This window comes from Drosophila virilis, unplaced genomic scaffold (genome assembly GCF_030788295.1).
Source record: "Drosophila virilis strain 15010-1051.87 unplaced genomic scaffold, Dvir_AGI_RSII-ME tig00001170, whole genome shotgun sequence".
NCBI classification, from domain to species: domain Eukaryota; kingdom Metazoa; phylum Arthropoda; class Insecta; order Diptera; family Drosophilidae; genus Drosophila; species Drosophila virilis.
In genome coordinates, this window is record NW_027212828.1 from 2,335,815 (window position 1) to 2,349,734 (window position 13,920).

General features: G+C 42.7%; 2 protein-coding genes and 2 long non-coding RNA genes across 12 annotated transcripts; 3 read left to right on the forward strand and 1 right to left on the reverse strand.

Moving 5' to 3' along the window:
* Positions 1-1,167: 1,167 nt before the first annotated feature.
* On the forward strand, positions 1,168-4,972 carry LOC116652347 (uncharacterized). Of its 3 annotated transcripts, none has more exons than XM_070210841.1 (6): positions 1,180-2,989; positions 3,055-3,171; positions 3,246-3,303; positions 3,379-3,619; positions 3,851-3,924; positions 3,985-4,972. In XM_070210841.1, the coding sequence occupies exons 1-4, from the start codon at positions 2,833-2,835 to the stop codon at positions 3,398-3,400; spliced, it is 354 nt and encodes a 117-aa protein (XP_070066942.1). In that variant the 5' UTR covers positions 1,180-2,832; the 3' UTR covers positions 3,401-3,619; positions 3,851-3,924; positions 3,985-4,972. The 3 variants fall into 3 exon arrangements, 2 of the variants coding, with proteins under 2 accessions (XP_070066942.1, XP_032296706.1); XM_032440815.2 differs by having other exon boundaries at positions 3,851-3,920; XR_004305338.2 differs by lacking the exon at positions 3,055-3,171 and having other exon boundaries at positions 1,168-2,989; positions 3,851-3,920; positions 3,985-4,969.
* Positions 4,973-5,089: 117 nt separating this feature from the next.
* Positions 5,090-8,256, reverse strand: LOC116652346 (uncharacterized). Of its 3 annotated transcripts, XR_011417145.1 has the most exons (4): positions 8,130-8,185; positions 7,409-7,718; positions 7,195-7,341; positions 5,320-5,402 (listed from the first exon to the last, which is right to left on the reverse strand). XR_011417145.1 is itself a non-coding variant. In XM_070210842.1 (3 exons), the coding sequence occupies exons 2-3, from the start codon at positions 7,212-7,214 to the stop codon at positions 5,090-5,092; spliced, it is 333 nt and encodes a 110-aa protein (XP_070066943.1). In that variant the 5' UTR covers positions 7,215-7,718; positions 8,130-8,240. The 3 variants fall into 3 exon arrangements, 1 of the variants encoding a protein (XP_070066943.1); XM_070210842.1 differs by having other exon boundaries at positions 5,090-5,402; positions 7,195-7,718; positions 8,130-8,240; XR_004305337.2 differs by lacking the exons at positions 7,195-7,341; positions 7,409-7,718 and having other exon boundaries at positions 8,130-8,256.
* A 22-nt stretch (positions 8,257-8,278) lies between these two features.
* Positions 8,279-9,710, forward strand: LOC116652348 (uncharacterized). 4 transcript variants are annotated; one of them, XR_011417147.1, is made up of 5 exons: positions 8,279-8,431; positions 8,502-8,664; positions 8,729-8,790; positions 8,962-9,082; positions 9,178-9,710. It is a non-coding gene; the product is annotated as an uncharacterized lncRNA (long non-coding RNA). The 4 variants fall into 4 exon arrangements; XR_004305340.2 differs by having other exon boundaries at positions 8,281-8,431; positions 8,502-8,668; positions 9,178-9,709; XR_011417146.1 differs by lacking the exon at positions 8,962-9,082 and having other exon boundaries at positions 8,285-8,431; positions 9,178-9,708.
* Positions 9,711-12,855: 3,145 nt separating this feature from the next.
* Positions 12,856-13,346, forward strand: LOC116652362 (uncharacterized). 2 transcript variants are annotated; one of them, XR_011417143.1, is made up of 3 exons: positions 12,856-12,952; positions 13,023-13,185; positions 13,250-13,324. It is a non-coding gene; the product is annotated as an uncharacterized lncRNA (long non-coding RNA). The 2 variants fall into 2 exon arrangements; XR_004305366.2 differs by having other exon boundaries at positions 12,857-12,952; positions 13,023-13,189; positions 13,250-13,346.
* Positions 13,347-13,920: the final 574 nt, after the last annotated feature.

The following is a 13,920-nucleotide window of genomic DNA, read 5'->3' on the forward strand; positions in this document are numbered from 1 at the left end:
AGGACAATTGGGGGGCTGTGCTGACTACGCGACGGCTCGATGGCACCTGCCTGGATCAGCTCATCTACCATCATTTGGTGGGCCACTTCCGCAGGGGTCGTTGTCGGCAGTGCGGGGATCCTCCTGTCCACAGCGGTAGCGAATATACCGACCAAACTATACCTCTCTCTCTATGTTTACAACTACTCTACCGGGCCGCAGCCACGTATCCCCAACTGTACCGGGCCGTAGCCTTGTACCAGCTACTCTACCGGGTCGTAGCCACATTCCAACTACACTATTGTGCATTAGCCACATTTCAACTACACTCGCACCAACTATGCTATCGGGCCGTAGCCTCGCACCACATGCTACTACTCTAGGTTAGGGTAAATATCGACTATTCCCGATGTTAGCACAAATACGACCACCCAAGAATACAAGGACCAGCAATTTCCTTCATCGTTTTCCTTATACTCACTTTATTCAGTTGTTCATTAACTACTGCCCTACTGTGTTTCCTGAATTAAGGCCCTGCGGCACTTTTTGCACTTCGTCACTCTCACTTCTCTTCGCTGCACGTTTACTCACCCTGATGGTCTTTTCACAAGTGCCGGCATGCTCGCTCGCTTAGCTTCGCCGCAAGTTTTCGCAACTTCGTCTCGGAGCTTTCGCTCTTTGCCACCAAATGGAAGTTGCGCTTTCGAAGGCGGTGTTGAGCAACAGATCAGCAACGCACGGTTGTTGTGACGGCCGGGCGTTGAATTCAAACTTAATTCTATCTGAGCTCCTTGCCCTTAACTAGCTTCAATACATCGGCACCTTGCCGATAACTGTTCTTATTACTAATACAATGCTTATAACCTTTGATGATAATTATGAACTGTGGGGTGGCTACCTTAGTGGCCGCCTCACAGTATATCGATGGGGGTTGTATTTGCGATCTTTTGAGTTTGATATTGTTTATAGGAGGGAAAATGCATGGCGCACGTAGATTTCTTTTCTCGAACCCCAATTTCAGAGAAGCCTCAGCTCGTATATAAAACCACTGAAAAACGAGTAAACTTAACTGACTTGGTGACACCTGGCTTATACCTGAACAGTAACGAGACCCCGAAATATAAGCTTTAATATTTAAATTACAAAACAATAAAACTTACGAAAATATTGAAAATACATATAAATTGAGATAAGGCTAACTTTATCGTAAAATTCATCGAACCCGATGGTTACCAGTAGTTCCGAAGGCATATAGATGGGCCGCTATTAATCATATTCACGAGGCTATAATGCAACTTGGTTCGGAAAAGACCCTCGATAAGGTGTATAGTTGCTATTGCTTTGACGGAATGGCAAAATATGTCAGAAAATTCATTAACAATTGCATAACGTGTAAACTATCGAAACCACCTTCCGGGAAAATTCAACAAGAAATACATCCGTTACCCAAAGTTGAAATACCATAGCACACAATTCATTTAGACATCACTGAAAAATTAAGTGGCAAATGCGACCAAAGGCAATTAGTCATTGTTCTTATAGATGCGTTTACAAAGTACGTGTATTTTACTAAAAGTGGTATACAGTCAGTTAAGGCAGTTATATCTTTGTTCGGTGTGCCAAGCCGTATTATAGCTGATCAGGGCCGATGTGTTGTGGCGTGTTGGCATAGGAGCTAGTCGCGCGAATAGGCAGGTTGAGCGTGTGATGAGGCACACTCAAATGTTTGCTAACATCTGTAAACACAGGTCAACTTTCATGGCAAGAGGCATTAAGAGGTTCAATTGGCAATAAATTGCACATCCAATCGTGTTACCAAATCGTGTCCACTACAACTTCTAATAGGAAAAGATGTAAGGCCTTTAGGGATGTTGTCAAATATTGTCAATGAAAAAGATGAACATTTACTAGATCCAAGGTCACAAGCTAAAAACAACATGATAAGGAATGCGCACTATGACAAAAAAAATCGACAAAACCAAAGCGAAAATTGTAAAGCATAAAGTGGGTGATTATGTTCTACTGAAGTGTGGAGAGAGGAATCAAACCATAGTAGATCCTAAATTGAAAGGACTGTTTGTCATAATAGAACTATTGGATGGAGATCGATTTGGTTTGAAATCATTAAACAGTAAACGGACTTTTAAATACTCACATGAATGTTTGAGAGCATTACCGGTCAAGACAGTGGTGATGAGTGGTCTCGTTGAAACAGACGCAAATGGTGGTACCAGAAGTGGTACAGAGAGGTGTGGTGGCGTTAAAACATACGCAAATTGTAGTACCAGTGAGGGTGCTAATAAAGATTGTGGCGTTGAAGCAGGCACAAATGGTAGTACCAGTGAGGACGTTAAAAAAGATTGTAGCGTTGAAACAGACGCATAAGCTTGCACTAGCAAAACCATTCTGAGTAAGGTAGACTTGGTGCGTTTCAAAATATTCATCCATTTTAAATTTTTTGCAAAATTTAACCTTGAGCATTGTTTATGTAACACCTGAGCAGTGCCTGTCAACGCGAATTGCTGAATGCATACACGAGGTCGTGTAAGCGTCAGGATTGGCCATCTCGGAGAATGTATGTACCAAAAATGACTGTGAACAAATCATAAGAAATATTAATTTTCAATGATTCTATATCGCGAGGGGTGGAGATATTAAATTTGCTTATTAACACATTAACAAAAGAATCAAAACAGGCAATAACACTTTGTACAATTTATAAAAACGCAAAATTTGGAAATAAAAAGCAGGATTATAGCGCAAAAATGTATTAAAATCTTGGAGCAGAGGAATACACTTCAAGCACTTTCAACTGAAAACTCTCTCCCGATTAATCTTATATTTATTTATTAAATGGTCAAGTTACTTACGGAACTGCTTTTTTCTCTTTGGGCCGGCTTGTTTATCGGTTCTCTGGTTGTAGTCCCATCTCTGGCCCGCAGTCATCATGATCGATATCAACAAAGCTACAATGAAATGAGCAACATAAACAGCTGCAACGACAACAAAGGTGAGACGCTAATATAAACTCCCAAAAAAAAAATATATCACTACCAATCCACTTAACCTTTCCAGATAGGGTCCCGGTTCTGGAACCAGTATACCCGCTCTACATGAGGCGATCACCCGATCTCATCTCCCTTATTTTAGCCATTAGATTGTCAGCTGTCATGCCACCTCTCACCATCAATGGTGAGCTGGTATACAGCCGAACATTGTTTTCCTTCAGTCTGGGCGTATAATTGTTTTCTTATTTATTTTTACAGCACATCCTCACTCTGCCTTTGTGATTTCGTGCAAGCTGCCATTTCTCTCACTTAACAGGTGCGTATAATTATTTGCTTCATCTTATAATTATTAACAATGCACCTCACCGCTTTTTCTACTATCTTTTTACAGGATATCTCCACTCTGTTATTAATAATTTCGGCAGGCTGACATTGCTCGCACTTCAACAGGATCGTATTATACTTTGCATCATCTTATAATAAACATAATTGATATTAATTTCTAAAATTTTAATTTGTTTACATAACACATTTTTTGTACAACTTTATACTGAACAGAGGACGAAAACACCAGCCAAAGTTATTGCCAGTCGCAAAGAAAATAAAACAAAGGCAAATGATATCAATACAAGGTAATTATTGCACCAATGGGGGAACAAGTACCCACTGAAATAAATGTGCGTATATATGTGCCACAAAGAGAGATGTTATATATGTTTCAAAGCGCTGATTATACCTTACCTTTCTAAAGAGCGGTAAGGGCAATCATAATGTGTATTCTGTACATATATATACAAATAGGTGGTTATCGTTCGTGCACATGTTAACAAAAATCTAATTTTTTGTTTTTATTTATTTGGCAGACGCAATAATCTATTTGGTCTTTCTTTCACTGTTCGCACTCTAGGAAGTTTTTCTTAAAAGAAATTTGGCGTAAGTACGTGTATATAATTAACATAAAAAACGAAACTTAACAAATGCAAAAATCTTTTTTCAGTCAGGGGTCTCGAACAAGAGTCTGCGTCTGACTCTGTCTGCTACTCGGGGCGAGGAAGGACAACATGGAATAGACTCACTCGGATGATGTGCGCTTCGCCAGTGGCCGCTTCTTAACCAATCCTCATTGATAGCACTGGGGATAAGTGCGCCGAGGGTATGGCTGATCTGCGCAGCTGATATGGCGTACGTGCGTCGCTGATATGACTGACGTGCCACGCTGAGCCAAAATCGGGCCTTTGGGGTGACCTGCTGGCCTCTCTGGCCTGACAGCTTCTTGGACGGCCTGAACTGTCGAGCGTGGATCCTTGCCGTTGGGGGATCTGCTGCCCGTTTCTTTTATTTATTAATAGCGCTCCGCTGAACTTTTTATCTTCGTCACTCACACTTCATTTCGCTGCACGTCTACTCACCCTGATGGTCTTTCCACAAGTGCCGGCATGCTCGCTAACAAGCCATGCGTTCGCCGCGGCCGTTCAACTTCGCCGCAAGCTTTCGCAACTTCGCCTCGGAGCTTTCGCTCTTTGCCACCAAATGGCAGTTGCGCTCTCGAAGGCGGTGTTGAGCATCAGATCAGCAACACACGGTACCTGCGACGGCCGCTGGTTAAATTTAAACTTAATTCAAACTGAGCTCATTGCCCTTAATTAGCTTCAATACATCAGCACCTTGCCTTAACTGTTCTTGTTACTAATACAATGCTTATATACTATACAATGCTTATACCCTATAATTATAATTATGAACCACTCCCTTACTTCGACGCCGATACCGTCGCTTCCTCGGCGGCGTTCATGCCGACGACTTCTGGGTCTTCAACTAACATATTGCCTATTTGTTGCTTATGTTATTTCCTGCCCTAGCAGTGCAGCTCACAATATATGGAACCTACTCTATCCAGTTTAAATCTTCACGTCAAAAAGCGCAGTAGTGTAAAATAATTTCCCTGAAGACGGCTTACCGAAGCGCAACCGAAATATATTGGAAATCAATAAAATTGTTTTTATTGTTTTATTAAGACAAACCCGGACCTTGAGCCAGCCAACTAAACAATTATATTCTTAACTTATTCTATGGCTATTCAGTAAGGTCTTCTGTGTACGCTCTTATTTCACATCCATTGGGTCCAGTTCCTCTCCGTCTTCGGTCATCTCTTGGCAAAATGGTTTCAGCTGCGAGATACTGGCCACCCTCTTCTTTGGTTCGCCTGGCCACACTAGGCGCACAATATTAAGGGATATGAATTTGACGACCCTATAAGGGCCGTCAAACTTGGGTGCCAGCTTCTCAGCGAAACCCTCAGCGGCGTTGGATAGTTGGCGCACCCTTAACTGTACCAACGAATCCAACGAAGGCCGCCACTCTCGTCTCCGCAGGTTATAGTGTCTGCCCTGGTCCTTTGGCGCGCGCTGGAGATTGCTATGGACGATATAAAAGATTTCCTTTAATCAATCTGCTCTTGTCCCAGGGTTTAAGTTGCTCGCTCTTGAATTTTTGACAGATTTCGCAGCACTTCACGTACTTGGCGGCGTCGCGGAACATTCCTAGTGTTACGGGGCGAAGTGAAAATAGCTGTTGACTAAGTCCTACTGGGTCTCGCATTTTTTCTGTAAGCAGCCATCGCTGCTTACACTGGAAGTGCACCGTTAGAATTAGTTTTTACATGATAAGTCGATCGCACGCAGTTGCACAAGCTGCATTTTTGTCGGGGTTCATTTTCGTTTTGTGCTTGCAGCTGAGCAGAAGTGAAAGAGAACAGAAGCGCGTGCGGAGCACGAATGTAAGTCTCATAATCATGTAAAATATAGGCATGCCAAAAAAACAAAGACCGTGCCAGTCGCCCAAATTTACGCACCCATTGATAAAAATATTTCTGTCTCTCGACAAACCATAGATCAGCTCGTTCGCACACATTTGTGAGTGTGTATATGTGTGTGTGTAGAGTTCGAAATTCACAAATGCCAAAAACTTCAAATTTTGTCAAATTTGCATCGGGCAGGCAGACAAGCAACCAACACGCACACAAGTGCATTAATGCTTCCATTCATATAGAAAAGTGTGTTATTGTGCGTGGTTGGCCGACCCAAAAAGTTATCATGCACACATGCCAGCGATCAGGTACCCTTACCCCTACAACAAGCATGGAAAATATCAATTTTGCACTAAACAGGCCAAACCCTTTAATAATTGCACACAACTGCTTACTTGAAAGAGTGTGCGTCAATTTTTGGTCTTTTCTTAAATTCTTCGACAAGCCGACGATGAATTACCCTTGCAGAAATACGACTTAGATATTTTTGTATTTTAAGCAAAATAGGTCCCTACAGAAAACAGAAAATAAATATAAATATTTTGTTTAGGTCAATTAATTGTGTATTAAATAAAATTTGATCAAATTCTTCTCATCATGCATGACTAGACGAAGAAATACATGATAGAGCATTTAAATGTGAGTGCCTATTGCTACCACAGGCACAAAAGGCACACAATTGAAGAAATAACCTCTGGCGACAAATGCCGCGATCTACTTGTGCGCACATCCACACAACACAAACAAAGGAATGTTTGTGATCTCGGTGAGGGAGAAAGAGATGGACACAAGTGCGCAAAGCAATGAGCGAGGCACATGCATACACACATATGTTTTTGGGCTGTAAGGATTTAAAAATGGCATACATACATATTTTAAGAAAACACATCAACCGCGAGATTATGCGCTGAGCGAGATGCAGCTTCATACTGAACGTTCGACTTTTGAGGCCGGCGTTCGGCTGCCACTCTCAGCAGTCTCAGCAGTGTCTGGGCACACTAAAATGGTCGCAGGTACCATTGGGGTCGCCTCGTTTCGATTTTTCTTGTTTCGATTAAAAGTGCCATTTGGTATGTCTATACATTGTATGGTTAGTGGTGAAATTTAATTGGCAATTATACTTTTTGAAGAAGAATCATGTCCGACTATGTGAAAGTCGTGTGGAATGACACATTTTCCGGTAGATAATTCTAAGAATGCTAAGCCTTTTGAAAAAACTGAACCTTCCCCGATTCTAGATATTTGAGTTGATATGTTTAAATTAATGTTTTCAAGTGTATCAACATGTTCTTTTAATAGTGATATGTCTGCATCAGTATCTAGCAATAGGGTAAATGCTTTACCTGTTTTTTCGTTATTTATCTTAATGAAGATACTGAGATTTAGATTGACTGTGAATACCTTGGTGTTTCTTGTTGCATATCTTAAGGGTTTTGTTGGTTTTCCGAGTTAGTCTGAGTAACTCGGACATAATTGTTGTGGCTTCGCTTCGAGTTGTCACGGCCTCTAGAGTTTCCTCTATTTTGGCCTTGTGCCCTATTATAATTTCTGTAATAAACTTGGTTATTGTTTCTGGAACCGTTGTTCTGATAATTACGTCTGCCATGATAATTACCTCGGTTTCCTCTATTATTTCCATATTCTCGTTGACTGAAGTACAATACAGAATTTGCCTGGCCTGTTGCTTCCATACAACTGTTGACAAATTTTGAAATGGCATCATTCATGGTGTTGAATGTGCCTGCTTGCATGATCAGTTTTACTTTTTCAATTGCGCAATTTTGCGTCATGGCCTTAACAGCTAATGTCAAACTGTATTTCTTAGATAGATCCGGGTTTAAACCATCACTGATATACGCACTTTCAAAAGCCTGGGTTAATTTTTCCACATTTTGGGTGTATTGTTAAGCCGTTTTGCTCTATTGCTGCCGATTAAGAAGTTTTGCAGATATAATGTATACAGATTCTCCTTTTACTGCTTTGGATAATTGATTTATAATGGCAAGAATTGTCTGCTCATTACTTATCAAATTTCTAGCGTGGCCCTTCAGCTTAGTCTTTATTATGCTTACTGCAGTTAATTCGTGGGTGTCTTTAAAGGAATCTATTAGATTCAATGCATCCAAAAAACTTTGTAGGTTTTTGGCCTTCCCATCGAACTCTGGTAAGAGTGACGAGGCTAATTTAAAAAACTGTACAACTGTTTGAGCCATGTTTACTAATTTGATGTTTTCTATTTGGTCGTTTTCATTTGAGTTTGTCAAGAGTGACTTATCAAATGTTTTTAACGCCGATGGTAAATAAAGCTGGAGATTGTATTTTTTGTTTAAGCTTACCAGATTTTCGCTTAGATGTTGTACAATACACGAATCTCAGTGTGTTTAATAATGGTTGGTCGCAAAACTGTGTTACGGAACTGCTTGTTTCTCGGTGGGCCACGCCGGCTGGATCATCGGTTTCTCTGGGTGTAGTCCCATCCCTGGCCTGCAGTCCGCACAATCGATAACAACGAAGCTACACGTCTGTAGCAAAACAGATTTACACAACACTATGCAAAGCGAACCACAAATCGATAACGTCAAACAATCGGAACTTCTAACTCATGAACAAAATAAACAGCTGTAACAACTATGAACATGTAAACAACAAAGATGAGACACTCAATATAAATTAACAAAAAACACTATTTATCCACCTTACTCTTCCAGATCGGGCCCTGGTTTCGGACCCAGCGTACCCGCCCTACCATGAGACGATCACCTACACTCGTCTCCCTCATTTGCCATTAGATGGCCATCAGCCTGTGGCGGCTGTAATGCCAACTCTCCCCATCAAAGAAAATTTAGACGGACATTTCTCTCTTCAGATACGGCATGTAATTGGTTGCATTTCTTATCGTTATTAACATTTAATCCTATTTCTTATTCCCCTGCAGGTTATCTTCAAGCTGTTATTGATAATTTCGTACTCGCGAACATTTCCGGCGTTTTAAACCAGGTGCATACGATATTCTTATATTTAGAATAATGGATATAAGTTTTAAATTTAAATTTTCTTCCATCTTTCAACTTCGATTCAACAGTTATCTATAACGCTTTGCATCATTTCATATTTCTAACAATTTCTATTAATCTTAAATATATTAAATTTCTTTTTCTTTTTGTATAGAATACCTTTTTTATGTATTAATATGTATTAATATGTGTTTCCAACGAAAGGCGTTGTTTTCCTTGTTTGTTTACCTTGTCTGCCTAAAGAGCTCTCTGGGTGGGGGGCACCTGTACCTGAGGTGCGTAACATATATATATATATACGTATAGTGGGTATTACTCGTGCATAAGTTGACCAAAATCTAACCTGTTATCTTCATTCTTTACTTGGCAGACGCAATAATCTTTGGGCCCTTTCCTTCCCGGCTGGCACTTTCGGAAATTTACTTTATTCAAACTAGTAGTAGAAAAAAAAAATTGGTTCTCTTTCAGGGGGCACAATGGGAAGTCTGCGTCTGACTCTGCCGTTTACTCAGGCGAGGAGGCACGAAATGGAACAGACTCACTCGGATGATATGGGCCGCCTCTTCGTCGTATGAGTCCCTTCCATAATGGCTCGTCTCTCCGTCACGTGGTTTACGCCGACACTTGGCCGCGCTTTGAAAATCCGACCCGTGAATACCTGGGTTGATCTGGCCAGCGTCCTCCGACGCGGGATTCAAGCGTGGTGTGCCACCGAATGGCTGCGGCTGCTCTAATAGTGTATCGCTTTTATAGTGGTTTTAAATGACGACAGTGTGTTTCTGGTGTAATATTGTTTCGTGTATTATCGCTCTTGTGCACTATTTCTTTTGCAATACGTTAGCACATAAGGAATTATCTTGGCAATTAAATAATAAAGACAGCCCGTCATGAACAAATGTATGCCCTTTGATTTTTTCTTTTTTTCTTTTTGGTTATGCACATGCTCCGTGGGCGGCAAAAAAAATATCCGACTTCAAACATTTTTAACTGCGAGCCGGTACGTCCGCTGTGGACCGCTGACAAAGTCGAGCTCCCGGTATATTTGGGCAGCAACATCATCGGTGCCGAATTTCGTCACACGCATACATTGGCGAGGTGGGCACCGTTGCTGCCCATCTGCACAGCTTAATTTTTTTTGGGTCAATGGCCCAAATGACGGCCAAGGCATATCCAAGGGCATGCGATCCACTCTCCTCATATTTTCTTTAAGAGCGAACCGGGCGGCCAATAGCAATCGTCGCTTTTGGCACCGTGGATCGCAGGTCTGGCATTGCCACTCTTCCAAAATTTGGGCTCCGCCGTGGGCCCAGCTTCACCCCGCATACTCTGACAATATGACAAAAAGACGCCGATAGGCGTGGCCGATAATTTCACACGCAACCAACTAAGTAAACCCTCGGTGCTGCCCATAACGTCAAATGCAACAACTGTTGCGCTCTTATTTAGGCACTTATATGATTTGTCGAAATTCGATCTATTCAGCTTTATTTTTTCAGCTATCTGGTGCCATTCCATTTATGGGAATTTGTTTGATGAATAATTTTTTTCATTATATCGTTGATTTTTTAAATACTACGTAGTCTAGTGTTCTTCCTAGTATTGGATGCTTTGCCCACGGCTCGGACAACTCGGCTCTTCAAGAATTTCCGGGCGAACTAAGCATTGAAGGCTTTGCCGAAGCTGCTTAGTGCGAAGTTGCGCCTCCACACTTCCTGTCCCGGTTCCAGATGGAGCTGGCGCGCGCGGTGGTCGTATCGTTGGCGATTTCGCTCATATGCGGTGCGCAGATGGTCCTTGACTTGGCTTCGGATTACAGCCAGTTGTCCTTCGCGTCAAGGTCAGAAATACTGCTGCTACAAGGTCAGAACATCTGCTGTCCAAAGACCGCGAAGAACGGAGTCACTCCCGTAGCGCTGTGGACCGCATTCCGGATCGCCACTTCCACCTCTGGTAGGTACGCGTCCCAATCCCGATGATCCTGACCCAGGTAGGTTCTGATTGCAAACAGCACTATGCGGTTCACGCGTTCGGCGGCGTTGCTCTGAGGCGAATTCACTGGTGTGCGCAGGTGAGTAATGCCAAACGCGACCATCGCATCGAACGACTTTGACACGAATTGTCGTCCATTATCCAAATGGATCACTTCCGCCACGCCAAATTTGAAGAACACCTCATGCACTAGGAAGTTCACGACATCCGCCGCGGTGGCTTCCCTCATGGCCTTCAGGAAGGTAAATTTCGAGAAGTGGCCTACGATGACGAATATCCACGCATGCTCTCGTTTCGACCGTGGATACTTCCCCAAGAAGTCGATATATTCATAGCTTTTGGAAGGGGCGGTAGGTGCACACTTCTTCCCCAATTCCGACCTGCATCCGGTAGTTTTGTGCCTTGGGCTCCTTGCATGTATCGTATTTCCGTACAGAGTCCCTGACTTGTATGGCCATGTTGGGCCAATAATATTGCCTGCGCAGCGCGTGCAGCGTTTTCCTCATGCCTCCATGAGCTGACGTCTCGTACGCGTGTGCTTGTTAGATGAGTCCTGCAGTCAGCGACTCCGGCACCCAGAGCTTCCAACTTGTGCCTTCGACCTCATCCTCCAAGCTCCCGTTCACGGTCCTATAAGATCCGGCAACTTCCCTTGTTGGCTCATCACCTCTTTTATCAGCTCTCGATATTCGGTGCTCTCGAACTCCGTGATCTGATATCCCAATAGATCCTCCGGGGTCAGTTCGACCTCTTCCACGCTTTGGGACAACGTGTCTGCGACGATGATGTCGGCACCCTTGCGGTACTGCATGGAGAAAGGGAACGCTTGCAGCTCTAGGGATAACCTGGCTAATCTCCCGCTCAAGTCTTTGAGACTTAGAAGCTACTGCAGGTTCGCATGATCGATGATTACCGTGAACGGTATCATCTCCACGTACGGTCGGAATCGATGTATGGCCAGTTTGGCGGCTAGGCATTCCTTCTCGGTCACCAAATAGTTGATCTGGTGCTTGTTGAGTTTGATCGAGAAGAATGCGATCGGCCTTTCTTGTTGCTCGTCGTCTAGCTGGAACAACACGGCTCCTACTCCGTAGTGAGATGCGTCGCATTGGAATGGTCTTCGAAAATCCGCGTGGACTAACACCGGGGCAGTGGTGAGTGCTAACTTCAAGCTTTCTATGGCATCTATGGCCTCGTCACTCAACACAAATCTACCCGTTCTCTTCTTAAGGGCATCAGTCAACGGTATCGAGATTTCGGCGAAGTTCTTTATGAATCGTCGATACCACCCCACTGTACCTAAGAAGCTTCGTAGTTCCTTGACAGTCTTCGGATTCGGGATGATACGGATCGTTTCTACCCTTCCCGGATCCGTGCGCAGCGTCCCGCCGCCTATGATGTAACCCAGGTAGTTTAGGTTGCGGAAGCAGAATTTTGACTTCGCCGTGCCTATGGTGAGGTTCGCGTTCCTCAGACACTCGGCCACCAATTGCAAGTATTTTAATCTGCCGATAATATCAGCAAGTCGTGTAGGTATACGAACACGTTGGATCTCAGATTTGCCGGGATTACCTTGTCCATGAGCCTGCAAAGTTGTTGAACGGCGTTGCAGAGCACGAATGGGCTATAGCGTGGCCCTTCAGCTTAGTCTTTATTATGCTTACTGCAGTTAATTCGTGGGTGTCTTTAAAGGAATCTATTAGATTCAATGCATCCAAAAAACTTTGTAGGTTTTTGGCCTTTCCATCGAACTCTGGTAAGAGTGACGAGGCTAATTTAAAAAACTGTACAATCAAATGTTTTTAACGCCGATGGTAAATAAAGCTGGAGATTGTATTTTTTGTTTAAGCTTACCAGATTTTCGCTTAGATGTTGTAAAATACACGAATCTCAGTGTGTTTAATAATGGTTGGTCGCAAAACTGTGTTACGGAACTGCTTGTTTCTCGGTGGGCCACGCCGGCTGGATCATCGGTTTCTCTGGGTGTAGTCCCATCCCTGGCCTGCAGTCCGCACAATCGATAACAACGAAGCTACACGTCTGTAGCAAAACAGATTTACACAACACTATGCAAAGCGAATCACAAATCGATAACGTCAAACAATCGGAACTTCTAACTCATGAACAAAATAAACAGCTGTAACAACTATGAACATGTAAACAACAAAGATGAGACACTCAATATAAATTAACAAAAAACACTATTTATCCACCTTACTCTCCCAGATCGGGCCCTGGTTTCGGACCCAGCGTACCCGCCCTACCATGAGACGATCACCTACACTCGTCTCCCTCATTTGCCATTAGATGGCCATCAGCCTGTGGCGGCTGTAATGCCAACTCTCCCCATCAAAGAAAATTTAGACGGACATTTCTCTCTTCAGATACGGCATGTAATTGGTTGCATTTCTTATCGTTATTAACATTTAATCCTATTTCTTATTCCCCTCCAGGTTATCTTCAAGCTGTTATTGATAATTTCGTACTCGCGAACATTTCCGGCGTTTTAAGCCAGGTGCATACGATATTCTTATATTTAGAATAATGGATATAAGTTTGAAATTTAAATTTTCTTCCATCTTTCAACTTCGATTCAACAGTTATCTATAACGCTTTGCATCATTTCATATTTCTAACAATTTCTATTAATCTTAAATATATTAAATTTCTTTTTCTTTTTGTATAGAATACTTTTTTTATGTATTAATATGTATTAATATATGTTTCCAACGAAAGGCGTTGTTTTCCTTGTTTGTTTACCTTGTCTGCCTAAAGAGCTCTCTGGGTGGGGGGCACCTGTACCTGAGGTGCGTAACATATATATATATATACGTATAGTGGGTATTACTCGTGCATAAGTTGACCAAAATCTAACCTGCTATCTTCATTCTTTACTTGGCAGACGCAATAATCTTTGGGCCCTTTCCTTCCCGGGTGGCACTTTCGGAAATTTACTTTATTCAAACTAGTAGTAGAAAAAAAAAATTGGTTCTCTTTCAGGGGGCACAATGGGAAGTCTGCGTCTGACTCTGCCGTTTACTCAGGCGAGGAGGCACGAAATGAAACAGACTCACTCGGATGATATGGGCCGCCTCTTCGTCGTATGAGTCCCGTCCATAATGGC